The 20,578-nt window shown below is 38.7% G+C and overlaps 1 protein-coding gene across 3 annotated transcripts in view; it reads left to right on the top strand.

Annotated features, from left to right (window-relative positions):
* PPP2R2C (protein phosphatase 2 regulatory subunit B, gamma) overlaps window positions 1–20,578 on the top strand; it is a 233,139-nt gene that overhangs the window by 166,045 nt on the left and 46,516 nt on the right. For 2 of the 3 annotated variants that reach the window (XM_014936064.1, XM_014936063.1), the window contains 4 exons: window positions 9,500–9,597; window positions 10,188–10,353; window positions 13,796–13,908; window positions 16,570–16,747. In XM_014936064.1, coding sequence (XP_014791550.1) covers window positions 9,500–9,597; window positions 10,188–10,353; window positions 13,796–13,908; window positions 16,570–16,747 — 555 coding nt within the window. Of the gene's footprint in view, window positions 1–9,499; window positions 9,598–10,187; window positions 10,354–13,795; window positions 13,909–14,824; window positions 14,936–16,569; window positions 16,748–20,578 lie in introns of those variants that run through there. The other variant, XM_014936062.1, reaches the window with a different exon arrangement.

Raw genomic sequence — 20,578 nt, 5'->3', positions numbered from 1 at the left:
TGTAACATAGTGGAGTGTGAGCGTTGTTGGTCTGTGTGATACACCGATTCCTGTGGGCTGCAGTCACTAAGTACATCTGCCCGAGTGAACGGAATTTTTGGGAGCACTGCGACCAGCTGGCACCAGGGGACCCGTGACTGTGAGGGTGACATTCCACTGTTCCCACAACACGGTGGCTGCGTGCGTGGCTACCTGTTGAGAAATGTCCCCTGCTTGTGATAACCCCTGAGCCATGGTGGTGCTTGGGGGAGAGCAGTTTATCACGGCCAAAAGCCTGTCAAGGTCCACTCTGAGCAGCTTAACGGTATGAATCACAGCACTGCAAAGCCCAGGAATGTCCTGGAGCTCTCCTCCCTTTACCAGGGCAGATATGGCTGTTGTGTCTCTGCTTTCCTTGTCGTTTCTCTCTGCTTAAAGACTCTGGCTCTAGTCCAGCTCCTGGCTCCAGCCCTTCATGATTTTTTAGATTATATCCCCCCCACTTCACCCAAAAGCCTACTCACTGGGGCTTTTTCTTCCTTGGTGCATGCTATTGTGAGGCTTTGTTTGTATCAGTATATTCATTTAACAACATGCACACTCATTTGAAGTGAATACAGGAACGTTTAAGTCTCTAGGCAAGTGATTAAGAGCTTTATTAAATAGAAATGTTTTGCTGAGCCACAGCCTGGATTATCTGTCCCTTAGTACGTATATAATCAAAACTGCTTCTCTGATCTTGGATAAAAACTCTGGAGGATCTGTTTCATTTTTTTTTCTTTGTGTAAAATGGGAATGCTAACACTTCCTTACTGACTTCCTTGGGTTGCTGGAGGGTTTAATGCCTGGAAAGCGCTTTGAACATGAGAACTGCTGTGACAGAATTACTGAGAGCTTCGCTTCTGGAATTTAATTGCTCAGTTAAGGGGGAAAAAAAAGGAAAAAGAGCACAGAACCAGCTGGCAGTGAAATTCTATTGAAGTTTGTATGTAATACATGGAAAATAACATTCATTTTGAATCTAGTTATTCAGGATCGTATTTTAAATTTTGGATGACTTTTCATTACTCCTTGATATATTTTAAATTCATGATTCCCCTTTAAAATTCTAAATATGGGTGGGATTTTTTTGTCTTTGTTTTATAATAGCCTTTTAGTATAACTTGACGTTTGCTTATTGTAGAACATTGCAAGTATTATACAAAAAGCATAATCACTTCTGACAGTGAAAGCAAATTTAGTATATTTTAATAATTTGTACACTTTCCATTTTTGGCATTTATGTGCTGCAAAATGAGGGGTGAGTCTCAAGGTCTTTCTGTGCCCTCAATAAAACCCGGTTGCCTAGCATTTTTAACACTTGGCAGCACCATTTCTAATCTGTCTTTTGCTGGCAGCCAGGCTCTGCAGCTCCTCGGTGGGAAGTAACATGGAGCTGAGCAGAAGCCCCCAGCTCAGGCAGGCTTCCTTCTGTGAGTACCAGTATAAACCCCACTCTGGATATCTTAAATACATAATATGATGCCCATGGTGATTTTTTTCCTTTTTGCCCTTCAGCGTTGGTTGGTAAGAGGAGTGAACTGGCACGTTTCCTAATTGTGCTGTTTATAAAGTGGAGTGTTTTAAGCCTGTTGCTAAATCCTTAGCTTAGATGACTGCCTTATCTGACAGCAAACACAGAAAGAAAGGAAAAAAAAAAAGAAGCTGTCCAGATGCATTATTTTTCCCAGAAATCTCAGGAAAATAAATTGCTAGTGTGTGTTACACAGGGGTAAGCTGTGGAGAAGCTTTTTGGGGATATGGAGTTTAGAAGCTCTCTGTGAATATCTTTATGGTAAAAAAGAAGATTGATCTGCCGTGTTCCCTTGGTTTTCAGTGTTGCTTGTAAGAATAGCTGTGAGCGGTGTTACTGAATGGCTTAGTATTACTGAAGGTGAAAGGCTTTCCAGTGAGTTTTCCAGTTTGTTCAGGCTGAACAGGATGGAGGAGTCGGTGCTTCCCAAGCTTGGCTGCTCTGGACATCCCCAGCAGTGGAGGTACCTGCCCAGAAGCAGAGTCAGCCACTGCGTTGCCTGGAAGTGTCCAGGGAGGACTCACAGGCTCATGGCACTGAGAACCTGCTACGTTACCATAGGTGATGCACTGCCACTATTTGGGAGTCCCTAAATAGCTATTAAAAGTAATTATAGCAAGACTTTTATCAGTCCATTGGGTCTTTCAGATTATGAAGGCCAAGTAGTGCACTGAGTGACTTTAGTGAGGATAACGTTAATGTTAATTAGGCATTCTGCAGAACTAACGACCGAATCTTTGCAACGATCTAAGCAGGTCACCTTGAACATGAAGAAACTGAAGTGCATGTAAACTGTAGCCAAAAATTTTGAGAAATGTGTCCTAATTTTCACTTACACCCCATCTGACGAATGTTTCTTGACCTTATTTACTACCAAAGTAGTGGGAAACTTTCCATTTACTTCAGTGGGCAGAAGGTTAAGTCTCTTCAGCCTCTTTTCCTGGAGGCTTTGTACTCTGCAGGGGTGAGATGGGTGCCAGAACCTCTGAAATAAGAGCTTTAAGATTTTAAATTAGTAGTAGAAGTGGGGGGGTTCACTTTACGAAAGTCTGAATCTCAAAGACTTGTATTCAGCGTGAAGTGGTTTTAGCTCAGAACCCAGAAAATCTGTTTTCCATATTTGTGCTGTAGGCAAAAAAAGTTTTTTTCACATTGACTGTGCTCCAATAGTTGGGTGTCATTTCCTGATTTTCTAATTTGAGAAATGCAGCTAGAAATTAGCATGTGATTAAAAAGCTGTTGAAAACATTTTCTAAGGTCTTAAAATAAATAGATTAAAAATATTGGAGGAAAAACCCAACTCTATTAAAACTCAAGGCTAGAAACAGTAAATCACAGTGGTCGTAGGTGCTCATAGTGGTGAAAATTTTGGATATAGTTTTTAGATTCTGTTTGAATGAGCACTGAACCTACATTTGAATGTCCTGAATGGGACAGTGCGTACCTTGGTCCCTGAGGATATAAGGATGCACGGACCTGTGAAACTCAGCAGTATCATGATTGTCTAACCAAGGTGTGCACATGTAGAATTTCTGAAATCCAAAAGTTGGAGATTAAAGATGGAAAAAAGGGAAAGATTTGCTCAGTGCTTGCTCGGATTTGAGGTTAGGAAATTTGTTGCTTCTATTTTTACTTCTTTTTTAACTATTATTTACTACCATCCCCAGCTGATGTGTTCTCGTTTCAAGCAGCTTTTCAAGAGCTGTTCAGCATTTGACCCTGTGAGTTTGGATCTCTCATCAAGAAGAGATTGTTATACTCAGGAAGAAGGTGATATTTAGCCTGATAAACTTCCTTGTTCTTGCTTGACAGGATTAAATGGAGCTGTTTGGATTTTGCCCTGATATATTTGTCCTTGCTAGCAAGGAAGCCAGGCAAGGTGTCAGTTAGGAAAACAACTACGCGAAGTGCAGTGGACAGACATCTCTGGATTTCGTTCTGATATTGATGGATCACCCTGTTTCATTGATCCCTGAAGCATTCACACTATTAATATCTATGTTCAAAGTTTGCTTTGGCCAAAAGCAGCTTCCTGTAGTGTTTTGTATTGCCCATCTAACATGGAGCAAACACTTAGATTTTGCAGCATAAACTCCATCAGGTTTTAAAGCCATAATAGACAAGAAAAAAGAAGCAAAGTGAAAGATTTGCCAGGGTGACAGATAACCCCAGGGGCAAAGGGAAAGGGGCAGATAGATCCTTCATTTCAAACTGCTTTCTTATCTGCTGCTGTGGCATTTCCTTGTGCTCTTTCATGCTTTCTCAAGCTCTGATGTGTGCATACAGTCTCTCACGTATGCTCTTTCACGCCCTTTCTGATGCTCTTGCTCATTTTGTCGAGTTTGGATGCTCTTGCTCACTCTCTCTCCATTTTGCGCATCCTTGCACTAGCTTTTCTCTCATCTGTCCTTCTCACATGGCCACCCAACTGTGTACTGGCTTGTATCCTTTTGTTGTTTTGGTCACTCCAGGAGAGGCGATCAGGTAGTTTATGTGTAAGTCAACAAAATGTCTTGCCTACCAGTAGAGTGGAGTTGGCTTTCTGGTGTGTTGGCTTTTAGGGTTAAGTTTTGGACCCAGCCATGGCTGTTGGCAGTGCGATGTGGGAGACTTTGCATTGTGTTTACTTGAATTTTGAGGGTTGGTTTCTGGTGTCATACAATGCCTGGATCCAAGAATGGTTCATTCTCTGAACCAGAATGAATGTGTGTTACAGAATCTGCTACTTCAAGTAGGAAATTGTTCTGTTGTCAAGGGTGTCTTTGCCAGCTATTTCAGAAAAGAAGGATTCATCTGATCCTCATACCTTTGAGGTTTTGCATACCTTGTTTTCTAGCTGCTTGAGGAAACCTCTGAAACTTCAGCTTAAAAAAAAAGGGAAGCAGGCTTTTTCTCTTTCTGTCCATTTTTTTCTTTTTGGTGTCTAAGTCTAAGCAAAATTCTGACAACATAGCTCAGTGTAATGGCCTTGCCTTCACACGAGATACTGTAATACTGCTCCTCTTTTATCTACCATTTTCCCTTTTGTTTTATGGCTCTCTTTGTTGCAGGCTTCTTTGTTGTTTCTTCCAGATTATGCTCCTCAGGGACTTTTGTATCAGTATGACTGAACATCGCTTGCAGCCATGCCAGATTGCACTGTGATCTTATTGGATTTCACACACCAAGGTTAGGCCAGGTCAGAACTTGGTTGAAATAAGGTAGGCTGCAAGATTGCCTGCTAGCCACTGGGAACACCCACAGCAAAAACCTGACTCAGATGCTGATTCAGTCAGCCCAAGCCGACAGTGTGGCCATGCTGATTGCCATGGCTGGGATATAAAGGAGAAGTTCTGACTTTTTTTTGGAGAAAAGTACTTATGTTAATTCCAGTGTTCTGGCCCATTCCAAATCCTTTAATTCTCTATCAGGATTACACTGCAATTCAACAAAATATTATATTCTCTGATCTTCTTTTCCCTGTGTGGTTGCGTGATGTTGTTTGCCCTCAAAACTTGCTGCTGCTGTCCCAAAAGCTGCATTTCTGTGCTGGGTGGAATAGTACGAAATTTTCTTTGCTTTCCTGATCTTCTGAAGCAAAATAAAGTATAGCACAGCCTTCAAATAAAAGGCCCCAGAAAGGTAGAAATTATTAGTAATACACAGAAAATTATACTTGAACTTTTCTTAGAGCTGCTTGAGGTTTCTGACCAAAAGACTGTATGAAGATGTGCAAGTCTGTTCAGATTTTACTTCACTAAGTGCATATCAGGTGGTAAATGGCATGTAGATGTGCTAAAGTGCCCCAAAATGATGCAAATATTTATTATATAGATAAAGCTTTTCTAATTCTTGTAGAGGTATTTGTACCTGTTTGTGTTCTATAGGAATAAGCTATTAAGATCCTTTAAACTACTCCTGTAAGAGGCAAGGAGGTGACCATTAAGAAGTATGTGTTGGTGTGAAATAAAGGCTATATTATCAACTTTGTTTCACCCTGCACTAAGCGTAAGGGAGGGCTGCTGGAGGGTTCATTTTCCTGCATCCGTGCTGGAGCAACACTCATGAAGCTGAGGAAAAAGCAATACAGTCAGCTAGAGACACTTGATGTGCACAGATGTACATTGATGGACTTAGGTCTATTAGAAAAGCAGAATATACCTAGGTAAGCAGCAGCTGTTGGGAACAACATAACCATTAAGCACATTTAAAGAGTGTAAATGGTGAAGCTGCAGAGGAATTAGTTAATGAGGTACAAAAGCGCAGAGATGCCTAGGAGTCAGGGGATTAAATACTTCAGACTGGATCAGGAGAAACTTCCTGTCAGTTTAAGCTGTAGAATAATGTGATGTCTTTCTATGAATACATAATATTAGTCTGGGTTATGAAGTCTGTAATGCATTGCACCTGCTGGAACAATTTGCTGTAGAAGGATGTGGAACAGATGACCAGGTGTATACCTCCCTTGAGTATTTTCATCTTTTAAAGGTTTTCAGTTTGGTTTTCTCAGTTAGCATTCATATTTTGAGTATCCAAGGTGTGCTTTTTAACTGAGTGAAAATGTTGAGCATCATGACTTTTAAATCCAAGTGTATATACATTTCTGCATAGACAGAATGGGGAATTGAAAAATGGAGTAGGAAGATTAATATTGGATAAAAGTTGGGATTTACAATCTGATTGGAAGTGTTTGCCTGTTGGCATTGAGGTTACCCGTAATTGTTCTTAATAGTTAAATTATCTGTGTCTCTGATAATCGTTAGTGCAAAGCTTGGCACTGCCAGCAGAGATATGGAAGGTGTAGTGCAGAAGAAGGCTGGAAGGAGTCTTTCATCTCTGCTATCCCTTGCCAAGGGCTTACTGTACATGCAAATTCATCAGCTCTTCCTTGTGGAGCATTTATATATCCTGGAGAGGGTGAAATCTGGCAGTTAATTGCTTGGTACACTCAGGGGGCCATTCTCCAATGGAAGAATCTGGAGGATGGGTCCGTAGTGGCTGATGTTGCTACAGCATTAAGAAATTTGCAGGGGAATGTTCTGCAGAAGGATATGAAGAGCTTTGTTGATTGATTCTGTTCCTACCTTCACTGTCTTAGGAAGAGCCAGCCTGGCTGATCTTTCTTATGAAAACAGCATGACTAATGTTCACCTGCTAACAGATATGCTGGATAAGATTTTTTGGGGGTCTGCAGTTTTCAGCTGTTATTTACAGGATCAATAAAAGTGATTTTCCAATTCAAGGATAATTTTTTACCAACAAGCTGCATAGCCTCTAAGGTCAAAATATTGGATCTGCTCTTTTTCAGAACAAGTTAATTTAAAAATGATGGGTAGTTTCCAGTTCAGAATTAGTTTTTCTAATAGAAAGGAGGGATGCATCTGGACAAAACACTTTGGGGAGGGGAGAGTTTTGCCTCAGAGCAACATCATTACACACTGCCCACAGATTCTTAATGTTTAGCTGCTTTTCTTTAAACAGTAACCACTGAACTGCACACAATATTTTAGTTACAAATGCAATATAATAATAAAATGCAGGGCTGTTTTATTATAACCCTGGTTCAGTTACTACTGAAGTCTGCAAATACTCCTGTGGACTTTACTGGGCATTGGCCGATACCCTCTGTAAAGTGCAATACAATATTCTGTGACCATAAAGAAGAGTATTTCCTGCCATTGTGGAAGTATTCCAGGTCAATAGCAAGTGTGTTCACACATACAAGTTCAAATGCTGTTCATTCCTTTTGCACAGTTATTTTATCTGTCTCTTTTGTGACCTGTTGAGAAAATAATGTATACATTACATATGTGCCCACATACACGCATAAATACACACATATTTTAATAGATATTGCATTCCTCCCCTCTGCATTTACCCTTCTAGTCCATTGCACACTTAAGCTAAAGAGTCACCATTCTAAAAGGACTGGCAGTATGAGACTTCTGCAGTTCTGCCTGTATGGTTGGGGTAAGATACAACTTTAAGTGAATAAAATCATGCAGGTATCATTTTATAAGCAGGAGCTCACATCTACTATCAGTATGAATTTTGCAGGATAAGAACAAAATAGCCAAGAAATGTTCTTCCACTGGAAGCACTACAAGTGAACTTTACACATCAGAAAAGTTGATTAGATTTTTAGATTTTAAAAAAATTGCATTTTTTTAAATCAAACTTATGCATCCCAAGCCCCAGAGCATCACCAACCATAAGCAGAGTCTCTCTTACTGTAGTCTAAAAGACTAGGGCTTTTGGGGTTGTTGCCTATAAAATGCAGTCTATGGATGTCCACATAAAAATAAAGTGCCATTAACTTTGAGAAGGTTAGGGTTCAAACCCAAAATATTGTAAGTCGCCATGTTCCATTTTTCTCAAAGTCTACACATCCATGGATTTTATTGAGCAAAAAAGAAAATGATGTACACGCTTTATGATTCCCCCTTCCTCCTTTATATATGTAGTGTGTGGAGGAAAAAAAGAGGAAGCTTGGTTGATTGGTTTGTTTGTTTTTGCTATTTTTTTTAGAACAATTTGATGGTGAAAATTTCTTTAAAAAAATGAAAAGATATATTTCTTTACCATGATTAGAGTAAAGTTTTCCTTTTTTAGATGGTGAATTGTTTATAACGTTCTGGTAAGAATCCGGCTTTTGGATGGCTGTGTTGCTGATGAGAGCTACTGGCAATAGAAGCTTTCTAACACTCAACTGCTAGTTTATTAAAAGAATAATAGGAACAGATGTTTTCAATTCATAAAATGTATCAAGTAAATGGTACATCCACTTGTTATTTCAATTCCTTTGAATTTTAGTGAACTCATTTGGGGGTAGGTTTTCAAAAGAGCTTAGCCCACTGTCGCCTCATTGTTCTCAGTATAAACTGATGGGTGATGAACGTGTTTGAAAACCACAGCTTTTTATGCCTAAAGGGGAGCTGCTACTGACGCTTCTGAAAATCTGGTCCATGTTTCCGATGAGTGAATGCTGATCATTATAGAGGATTCATATATGCAATCTCTGAGTAATACCCTGCATTTGTCTGTGATTGTATATATGATGGCTTCTTAATTTACTATTGCACTAGGCATTTTAATTTAAATTATGCTAATAGTGCAGGATTAACTGTGGATTATGATTCTAGCATTTACTGTCATACAAACAGAAGAACCAGTTCTTTTGCTCCTGCGGTGTTTTTCTCCCTTCTCATCCTGATGTGTAGTAATTTGTACTCAAGACTGGCCTTGGGTTTTGATGAGGTTTCTTGTTTAAGCTGATGCAATTGCTTAGGGAAAGGGAGTTGTTGAAAATTAGAAAAAGAAGAGGCTGGGATCTTTTTATCTTCTGATGACACGTTTTTATGCTGCTGAAATGATTTACCAAAAAATGCTGATTTGAATGGGCTCTTGCCAGCATGGCGCAGTGAGCAGTTCTGGTTCTGCCTTCATTCCTCTGTGGTAGGACAGGCTACGTGTACTTTGCTTTTGCACTCTTAGCTCAAACACATATTTGAGGAAATTAGTGCTAGGGGGTTATATTAAAACCCTCATATAGGGTGGAGAATAAATAATACAGACAACAGGACTGAGATGTCATGTTGGTCCTTGCTAGAGGAAATAGCAGGAGGCCAATGCTGTTGCAATCTCCAGTATTGAAAAAAGCCTTGTAGCAGCCTGAGATTGCTCTTATTGAAGCATAACCTCTCCAGAAATCTCCTCCACTCCAAAACTGCAGATGTGCTGGAAACACAAATTTGCCTCGTTATGTTTGCACTGGTTTCATTGTGTAGCAACCTCAGATTGTAATGGCATGCAGCCTGTTTGCATTAGTGACTTGCTGTTGAATTCATCTGTATTCCTTCAAATCCCTCATTTGTTGCATTTTTTGTGGAGTGCTTGATATTGATATAATGGCTGTGTGGTGCAGTAGCAGTCTAAAATTTGCCTTTTTTTCTCTTTTTCCCCCTCCAGCTGATATTATTTCTACAGTTGAGTTCAACCACACTGGAGAACTGCTGGCTACTGGTGACAAGGGGGGTCGGGTTGTTATATTCCAAAGGGAACCTGAGGTATGTGAGTTACCAGTGTAGTCCTTAATAGCTTGCTAAAACCTGGCTTTATTTGTAATACCTTAATTTGATCTACCTAACAAACTTGTTTATAATCTCAAGATTCAGTAAAACAGGATGCTGCCTGTTTGGAGAGGAAGTTAAAGAGGATAAGCATCTTTTACTCAGTAGTTTGCTGCCCCAAGCAAAAATGCTTCAAAGCTAAGAAAAAAGAAGTTTGTTTTTTATTTACTTCTACACTGTTGTGATAGCTTTTGCCTGTTTGATGGAACCATTCCATTTAAAACAATGCCTTTGCTGTGATACCTGTGTGTTTTACTTTTAAATTCAGTCCATCTGCAGTATCTTCTGTAGAAAGGTTTTCCTGAATAATTGACTTTTCTTCAAAAAATCTGCCTTTTATTAAACGTTGCTTCAATACTTACAGGAAATTTCATTTCTGCAGAAGCAGATCTGTCAATATCATGTTTTAAATGAGAAATTACACTACATATTTTTATATTTATAAGGCTGTATATACAGCTTTCCTAAGACACAGAGATATATTGTCATCATAAACTACAAGTTTTTGTTGTTGTTATTCTCCATAGAGTAAAAATGAGCCTTACAATCAGGGGGAGTACAATGTTTACAGCACTTTCCAGAGCCATGAACCTGAATTTGATTATTTGAAGAGCTTGGAGATAGAAGAGAAAATAAACAAGATCAAGTGGTTACCACAGCAAAATGCAGCTCACTCACTCTTATCAACAAATGGTAAGATAGATGAGAGTATATAGAACATACCAGCTTTTTGCTCTTGTGCATTTTTGTGCTGACTGTATATATATCTGTTCATTTTAATCTATTCTTTTTGTAATTTCCTCTTTCAGAGTTTGCCAAGACTGTCATACTGACTCTGATATCTGTTATTTATGTATTTTATTCCTAGTCATAGGGTTTTTCCTATTGACTATCCATATACATTTAGAGAGCTATCCATTTTAGCTATTAACATGCTGTGCTATCCTGAAATAAATTTTGTGACAAGGCATCACCTTACTCAGCAGCTGTGTTTCACTGGGGATTTAGAATTTTGTCTGCTGCATTTGTCATAACTTATACTCTTTGTAGATGTGTAAATGAATGCAGGTAAGAGAGATGAATTTCTTTTTCTTTTCATTCATTATCATCAGAATGGTTTATTTAAGTTCTAAAGAGTTAGACAAATCTTTGGAAGGCGGTAGGAATAATAATAGGATATTGATACTGACTCATCTTTCAAACATGCTTAAGGCCTGTTGATTAAAAATATACAGTATTATTGCTAAGAGGGCATATGCAGATGTGACATAGGGGGAAGAAACTGAATGGAGCCTAACAAATACAGGTGTCATTCAGGAAACTTTTTGACACCCACGACCTTCATTAATGCTGGTGATGCATGAGACAAAAATATCCAATTTTAAATTTGAGATCTCATTGTAATCAGAGAAGAATTTTTCTTGTAGAAGTTTAAGCATAATTGGGAATAGCTGATAGAAAAATCGTGTAATCCCACGTTTGGGAATTGATGCTTTAGGGCAAAGTGATTATTTCTAGTTAAAATTTATAGCAATAAAGAATATTTACATTAATTCACAGTAGATAGGAAATTATTTCATGTTTTGTAGTGTGTGTTTTCCTTAAAGTTGTCTTATGACTTTTGGGGGGCACTGTTGCAATATTTGAAATGAAACCTATCTGTTTACAGCTAGGTGATTTTTACTAATTTAATGATTAGTTAGCTAATTACGAAGTTTGGGAGATTACTTCTGCACTTCTCCCTTCGTTAAACCTTCCCTTCTTCTTCAGATAACTTGAACTAAGAAGGCTTCTTCTATGTACATGATACAAAAGCAGATTATTAAAAATAAATCTCTCCCTTTTCATTTTGAAGTTAGGGTTTGGAAACACTGAGGAGTACCGCCGAGTCCTCAGATATGCTGCTTTTACAGTTGGCCTAATGGATGTTTATGTCAGTTTTCTGGTTGATACTTATATGGGAGGGGAGAAAGGAAGAAATAATCAGTCTTAGCGTTGCTGTGGTTTAAGCCAGTTGCAGCCATCACTGAACAAGGCTAGGATCTGGCAAAATACTTTGGCCTCTGTTTTTGCCCCTTATTAACTCTGGAGCATCACAGCAGACCTCATTACAGTGACAAGAGCAGAAGTGGTGCCACTGATATAGCCTTTGGATTTCAGCTTTTTGTTGCAAAACATTTTTTCAGGAGGATTCCTAGCTTCCTGGCACAGAAGGGTTGAAGGCTGAAGATTCACCTCTTGGCATACTCTTAAAGAAAGTTTTAACTTTTAGGATACAGAAGGCCCGTGCTGAATTCCTCGCTGTCTCGCAGGTTACCTGTGAGAAGTCATTGACAATGTATATTAATTCTGTGCCTATCAAAAGGGATAAAAGTATTTTCCCTGACTTGTAGAGAATGAAGGTATTACTCATATTAGGCAGGTTGTAGAAACATCTTGAGTACTGGTTTATGTTTACTGATTTCTGACCCTGATATTTTAATGCAATTTTTCATATTTTGCTCTCTGGTAGTTTAGGTTCTAAAGGAGTTTTGGTCAGAAAAATGAGAACTGTGAAACAGCATCCTTTCTTTCCACAGGCACAGGTGGACAGTACCCATTGAGTTTGCTGGGAGAAGTATCCCTCTGTTTAGGGAACATGAGGGGAGAGTCTGTCTAAATCTCAGTCTCAATGTGTGAGACTTGACAGGTCTGCACCTGCCCAAAACTGTTTCCGTCCTTCTAAGGAGAACTTTTGTCTGAAGCTGTTCCTGCACAGGTCACCTCTCTCAGAGGGGATCTTGGTTCCTTTCCAGTTCACACGTTACCAACAAGTCATCAGCTAAGCTTAGATTGCAGCATCTTAATTAATGGAGGCAGAAGGAAACCACCAAGGCTTTTGAATCCCACTGTGGATTTACAGTGCTTGCAGTTAGCAAATTTCTGGTTTGCGCTGTAAACTGAACTGATTTTGTAGTGTAATAATAAATTATTAGGATTCATTGGTACCTTTTGTACACATATTGGGGCCACTTGCTTTGTGAGTTGCATCGGGTAGATCAGAATTTGGCCCATACAGATCCTTTCATCTGAGGATTTATGACTGCTTACCAGACGTTAATTAATTTAAACTTCACAACACCCTTGAGACTGAATGAATACTGAACCTCACAGAAATGTTTCTATGTTTTGTGAAATATAAGCATGCTTAGAATTTCTAGGCAGTTTTTAAAGTTCAGAGGCAGATGAACAAGAAGAAAACCAACACATGTGATACCCTTAACTGCTAATAAAATAGTTTTCACTCAGGACAGGCATAGGTTTATCAATAGCAGTCAAGTCCAACAATGGAGAACTGTTTCTAGTTTTGGTTATAGTTCATTTTACAATGCTGTATTTATAAATTCTAGACTAGGTAAGCAGGAATGCACTATTTACATGTAATAAAAATCCGAAGTGCATGATATGGCCTAGAACATACAAATGAAATGTATTGAATATTTAAATGGAGCTTTTTAGTTGCAGATTGAAGTGACCTCTTTTTCTGCAGATTGAACAACTGAATATTTTTTGTTGCTTGAAAATTAGTGTATCAATATTGTTAGGAGTTGCATAATAATAAAAAATTTCAGAGTAGTGGAGGGATTGATTTTGAAACAAAAAAGGTCAAAGTTAAAGTTGCTATAGAAATGCAAAGTGATTAATGTATTCCTGTAACCTGTCTTTAAATGATTTATACTAGCATTTGAAAGAAATATTTGGATCAGCCACATTGGGGAAAGAATTACGCTCTTCTATTTACTTTGGGAAAGAGGGGTAAAGGAATAAAGGGGGACAAAATCAGAAATGATGCAGGAACTGAGGTCAATGAAAGTTGTGGTGGCAGCTGAAGTGCAGAAGTTTTGGAAAGGCTTTGGATACAAGAGCGGCATGTGCTCTACATGTCCTGTCAGCTGCATGGAACCTCTGACTCGGTTTGAAGGTATGGGATGTGCTTTATGAGTATTTTTGCTATTGGCAACATTTTCTAGATGTGCAAAATTAAGTGACTTGTCTAAACTAAGGTGTAGAAACTTCTTTAAGGAATATATTGTGGAAGGTGAGTAACCACATTCAGAATTCCTATGCTGACAGTTGGTTGTCTGTTCTTTTAAAGATAAAACAATCAAGTTATGGAAAATTACTGAAAGAGATAAGAGACCGGAGGGGTACAACTTAAAAGATGAAGAAGGAAAACTTAAAGATCTTTCTACAGTAACGTCACTGCAGGTAAACTGCTCTCATTGTCCAAAACCCAGTTTTTTCTGTACACAGAAGGTGTACAGATGGGTGCTAACTCAGTAAAAGATTTAAATATGTTCCTAATGCTAAGCATATATATGATTATTCTTATTGAATTTTTTGCTGACCAGTAATGGTCTAGAATACGGCACACATTTTCAAGCCACAAATGCTTTAGCATACAGTGACCAACACAAATATGTTTATAGAGTTAATGTCAGTTTTATTCTTTCTGATAAAATTCTCTTAGTGTGACTTAACATGCTTTCACACAGGATTCTTTAGCCTGGTGTGCTGCAAGCAAGAATGCAGAAGCTTGTAATTAATATTAAACAGTGTTCTTGCCTCATCCAGAGCAACCGAGCTAAAGACAGTACACAAAATTTCAGTCTCATCTTTATTTCAGTAGTATAAAAGAATTATCTCCTATCTATCTGAAGAGTGGGATTTGCAGTAGTCTGTGCTGCAGTGAATGTGAATTTCTGCATTGCTGAACACACGCTGTCATGGAACTTATTACGTTGTCATACACGCCTAGATAGGTTTTTGCTCTCAGACGTCAATGGCTGAATTGACTCCAGGTGTTTTAGCAAAGCAAGTGGCTAAAGGTTAGAACTGAAAAGCTATGTCGTGTAAGCGCTGGTATTTCTTTATTATTTGTAAAAACAAAAAAACCCCACCTCCAAAACATTGTCTATTGTGAAAAAGGCCTCCAAAATGGTTTGAAGGTATGGGATGTGCTTTATGAGTATTTTTGCTATTGGCAACATTTTCTAGATGTGCAAAATTAAGTGACTTGTCTAAACTAAGGTGTAGAAACTTCTTTAAGGAATATATTGTGGAAGGTGAGTAACCACATTCAGAATTCCTATGCTGACAGTTGGTTGTCTGTTCTTTTAAAGATAAAACAATCAAGTTATGGAAAATTACTGAAAGAGATAAGAGACCGGAGGGGTACAACTTAAAAGATGAAGAAGGAAAACTTAAAGATCTTTCTACAGTAACGTCACTGCAGGTAAACTGCTCTCATTGTCCAAAACCCAGTTTTTTCTGTACACAGAAGGTGTACAGATGGGTGCTAACTCAGTAAAAGATTTAAATATGTTCCTAATGCTAAGCATATATATGATTATTCTTATTGAATTTTTTGCTGACCAGTAATGGTCTAGAATACGGCACACATTTTCAAGCCACAAATGCTTTAGCATACAGTGACCAACACAAATATGTTTATAGAGTTAATGTCAGTTTTATTCTTTCTGATAAAATTCTCTTAGTGTGACTTAACATGCTTTCACACAGGATTCTTTAGCCTGGTGTGCTGCAAGCAAGAATGCAGAAGCTTGTAATTAATATTAAACAGTGTTCTTGCCTCATCCAGAGCAACCGAGCTAAAGACAGTACACAAAATTTCAGTCTCATCTTTATTTCAGTAGTATAAAAGAATTATCTCCTATCTATCTGAAGAGTGGGATTTGCAGTAGTCTGTGCTGCAGTGAATGTGAATTTCTGCATTGCTGAACACACGCTGTCATGGAACTTATTACGTTGTCATACACGCCTAGATAGGTTTTTGCTCTCAGACGTCAATGGCTGAATTGACTCCAGGTGTTTTAGCAAAGCAAGTGGCTAAAGGTTAGAACTGAAAAGCTATGTCGTGTAAGCGCTGGTATTTCTTTATTATTTGTAAAAACAAAAAAACCCCACCTCCAAAACATTGTCTATTGTGAAAAAGGCCTCCAAAATGTAAAGGTGACTACAATAATGGAATATTTATCCATTCTGTATCATTAAGGAAACAAAACCCTTCTAGATTGCTTATAGTCTGAGAATTCAAAGGCTGAGTGAACAATTGTTTTGTTCCTTTAGTGGCCAGCTAAACCCTAAGCTTTAACGTCTTATTTTAAGTTCCTCTTTAAACTACCTTGTGAACTGATGTATGATATATTTTTGATGCATGTTCAACAACATCAAATGGTACCAACCATGGACCACAGCCTTACAGTGTTTAATTGTTTAACAGTATGTAATAAATTGACAGTGTCTCATTATTGAAGCATGACACTGAACTGACACACAGGCAAAACCAAGGGAGCAATGATGAGCGATAGCCTGTGGTCTTGGCTGTTCAGGAGTATGTGTGTTGATACGGTATATACACATGTTGGCTTTGTTTTCCAAGACTCCGTTTATTATGTTTTGCTGAGATTATAACCTTTTCACCACTTGACTTTTTTGAAAGAGAGACATCAAGTAGTAAAGGAAATACTGTAAGTGATTTACAACTAACAGCGAACTCTTTGGCAAAATGCTAGAACTTTGCTGCTTGTCAGAGCCACAGCCTCCTGCATATGTGGGACAGTAGCTCCTGGTGTGGGACTCCCCTGTTCTGTGAGAGCTGCTAGTGCCTCCCTTCCCACAGTCCATGCTTGGCTCTCCATGCCTCTCTTGTCTCTCCCTTTCTCCTTGGCAGGGATGGCCTTGCCCAGCAGTTCATCCATGGGGAAATTTGGCTTCCATACACTGTGAGAAGTTTTATAATGTCACAGCCTTTAAATGCTTGCTCTCCATCGAAGCTCTCATCGTCCTAGCAAAACTTATTTAAAATCTTTCTCCCTTTCTGGTTTGTGCTTTGTGTTTTTTTGGCAGGTGCCTGTGTTGAAGCCTATGGATTTGATGGTAGAAGTCACTCCCCGGAGAATCTTTGCTAATGGTCACACCTATCATGTCAACTCAATATCTGTCAACAGTGACTGTGAGACATACATGTCAGCGGATGATCTCAGGATTAACCTCTGGCATTTAGCAATCACAGATAGGAGCTTCAGTATCCTTTATTGTGGTTCCTTGCTCAGTGTTGATAATATTAGTAGGGCTTAAAAGAGCTGTTTTATAATATTTTTCTGCAGATTTTAAAATATACCTTTACTTATTGGAATCCCTGCAGTATTTGTAACAGAAAATACTCAGATACCGTAAGAGACAGGTAAGAGGTTGCAAAAATCAGGGAATTTTATGTGAAAAATAACGGTCTTGGAGTTGGTTAATGACAAGTAAATGGGAAACTGATGCCAGCTGAATGTTAACTGTCTGTCTGATTAGAATACTCTACACCATGTTTTGCTGAAAGGTCTGTCCTTACCCTAACCATACTCACTGTTCTCCATCATCCTGCTTCCCAGAATCCTAATGTCTGAGATGTGTATAGTTTGGGGGGAAGGCTCAGTTGCTTCCTGTGAGTTGTGCCTGTGATTAATGCAGCCATTGCTGTATCAACTATCTCCATCATCCTGGAAGCTGTGTCGTGGATCATTCCAGTCATGTGTGAGGTTGCCCCTTGCACTGCAACAGGGTCACTTGGAGGAGAAGCAAAAGGAAAGGTAGCCAAGAAAAGTGATTGTCCGTGCTTTTCAGAAAATAAAGGTACCATTAAGAAGAGAAACAGGTTATGGGGCCAGCTCAGAATGTTGTATTCCTTTAGTGATTTCTTTTTAAGTATTTCAAAAGCAGTTAGAAGAATATTTCTCTGTGGGTTTGAATGAGGGACTATTAGATGTCAAAGTGAAGTTGTCCTACTGAGGGCAAATTACAAAAAGAAAGCACCAATGTGACAGACACCCTGTCTCTGGTGATTGTTTATATTTCTTCCCTCATAGACCAGACCATCTGTGGAGCTTAACCCATGCTTTGTTAATGTCACAGGAAACATTTTCATTAAATCAAACAACTCTGTCCTTAAAAAATTGCCTTTGCAGGGTCAAGTGACAGGTGCCTTTATCCTAGGGATTGTAGGGAATACCTCCTCAATTTGTTTCCGAATTCATCTTCTTTTTCTGTCTTTCACCTGCCTAGATTAAACAAGCTAAATGGTGCCCTGTTAATATTACTTTTTATATAGGACCAATTTATATGTGGTTCTTCAAAGTCCAGCTACGTCTGCCTTTAATGTCCAAGCAACTGTAATTCTCTCTTTAGCAAGAGAGAGCAGGGTGGGAAAATTGTTTCCCAGTGTGCCTGTATGGTGTAGCAGCATGGCTTCTAAAAGTGTCCTCCTCACTGTAGCTTCACCCTGCAGTCTTGTCTCCATCCTGCACTTTAATATGTGGCTACTGTGGGTTGTCTTCTACCATGTCTCTTCCTCTTTCTTCTAAAGCAGAGGAGTGAGTGAGAGCAATCTCTGTATGTCTGTGTATGACAACCAGATCACATTCCAGAATATTTACACAAGGTAAGTCTTCGGTTTTGGCAATCCCTTTTATTGTGTTAAAAGCTGTTTTATAAACTTTGGGTTGCCAAGAGAAATGTTTCTGACAAGTTTTAAAAAAGCAAATAAATAGTTATATGGTTCGTGAGGACAACATGAGGTTTTATTGTCATTTGCCACACAAAGACTTTACTGACAGAAATATCAGCCCCAAATGTATTTTTAAACCCCAAATGTGTGTACCTCCTTGAAAGGATATATGTATTCAAGAGAGTAGACCAAGTTAAATGGGCTGTGTCCACTTCTGTCTCAGACAACTTAAGTATGCAGTTATCTAAACCAGATCATCAGGCAGATTACTTTTACTAAATTCTTCGATAGACAGAAAAATTGAGATAGGTGTTCCAAAAGAAGGTGAGATAGAATATTGCTCACATTGGGGAATTAACTGGGAGTCCACAATAACTGGAAGAAGGGGATGAGTAAGTTAAACTAACATCAGTCTTTCCACAGGTATCTTTTTATCCAGATAGAGCCCTGTAAGTCATTGTAAAGTTGCAGGAGCATGTTTTCCACTAGGTTTCAACATCTGTCCCATAAAAAAACTGCATTTCTATCCTATAGTGTAACTGGACATTTCTGTCCAGTTACATAAAACTCTCCTGGAAGTAGGTGAGCTTCTGGTAAAAGGATTGGGTGTGCCAGTTACAATTAGGACTAGAAATATTAAGATGAAAAAATTCTGCCAAGCAAACAGTTTAAATTATAAATGAATGTTGCTGGGGTTGGTGCCTTCTGCAACACACTTATGGGGATGGGCAGAAGGAGGCTCAGGCAGTTTCAAAAATGCTTGCTTCACGGCTTTGCAAAATGGAAACGAATAATCTTGCTATTTTAGATGCAAGGCTTGGTTCCTTGAAATACATGTTTAAAACAATAAATAGAAGACATTTCGAAGTGGCATTTGTTAATAAGGGATCTGGTGGTTACGTGTATTTATCTTTCTCCTTTCCCTCAGAGGCAGCGCTGGCTACATATAATGAACTACAATCTGTTTACCCAAGAGGCTGGTTGTGACAATGACACAAACAGCAAATGCAGCGGTAGAGTTTCTGGACATTCAGCTCATGTTTGAACATCTTTACAAATTGCATGGGAAATGCTGGAGAAGGGATGGATTAGCAGCAGTGTGCTAGGGGGTTTTTCAAGTCAAATTCTTTGTCTTCTAGAATTTTAGTTGAGGACAGTTGGGTTATAACCATTATTTTAGCAGTTTTACAAATTACTGAGGATTGTTCATTTCTTTGAAAATGAAAAGACAAAGCAGTGCAGATCTTAAGTTAATTCTCCTTTGGAACAGCTTTATAGAATTTGACCAGAATATTTGCCTTAGGTAAAGCCTTAGGCAAATAAAATACAATTAGTGGTTTTCTGGTTTGCTTCTGTATTAGCATAAACGCTAACTGGGGTGAAAAGCAGACAAGTGAGTTTAATGCTATGGCTGTGTAAATTTTCATGAGGAATATGCAAGACTTCAGTAAATTGTTTCCCACTTGCAAGCAGATTTGCTGAGTATCGTTTGGGCAGGAGGAGGCAAGAGAGAGGAGGAGGTGAGAGAAAAGGAAGGGGGAAGGTCAGCTGGTAAATTATTGCACATAGGAGGCTTTTCTTCGCTAAAAGGTTTAATGTGTTTGGTTGCGTTATGGAGAACGAGAGTCAGTGTCCTTAATTATGGATGATACTCTTCACTGGAAAAGAAGTGAGGTAAAGGTTACTGTGTTTGTTAATGTTTGGTCTGAAATGGCTTAGCAGTGTTGCCCATAGCTTAAGCCGTTAGATAACTCATCTTGGGGGTAGGGAATGAGAAAACAGGCCTGCTGGAAGTATACTGATAAGGCTTACTTCGCATCAGCAGCAATCTTTGGACTATCTAGCTGTACTAAATATTCTTTATGAGAATGTATTTGGATTGCTCACAGAACTACGTAGCTCATAGCACTTGAACTCCCTTCATTTCCTGGTAGCACACTATTTCACTCTAGAGGCTGTCATGGCATTGCTATGGAAACAACATCACCGTTTCCAGCATGTACTCATCTTGAGACTCATCTTGACTAAAATACTCATTTCTCAGTCAGATCAATATAGTCCAGGGTTATCCTGTTTTAATAAAAAATTCCTTCTTCTGTGTCCCAAAAGGGTTAAGCTAATTAGCAAATCACCATAGGGCCTTCTTATAGTCTAATGTATTCCAGTATTTGAAGCATATCATGGACAGTCAGATCGTTAGGCACTGTATCTTGGGGAAATTAATTTACTTAAGAAGTAAACAACAACAACAAAAAAAAGAAAAGAAATAGGAAAACCAAAATAACATGGTACATTGATGGAGACCAAATCTCCATTGTATAACATGGTACATTGATGGAGACCAAATCTGTGGCCGCTCATTGT

Source organism: Calidris pugnax, unplaced genomic scaffold, assembly GCF_001431845.1.
Source record: "Calidris pugnax isolate Ruff unplaced genomic scaffold, ASM143184v1 scaffold14, whole genome shotgun sequence".
NCBI lineage: Eukaryota > Metazoa > Chordata > Aves > Charadriiformes > Scolopacidae > Calidris > Calidris pugnax.
The sequence above is the reverse complement of the archived record's forward strand: the minus strand, read 5'-3'. Positions and strand labels throughout refer to the sequence as shown.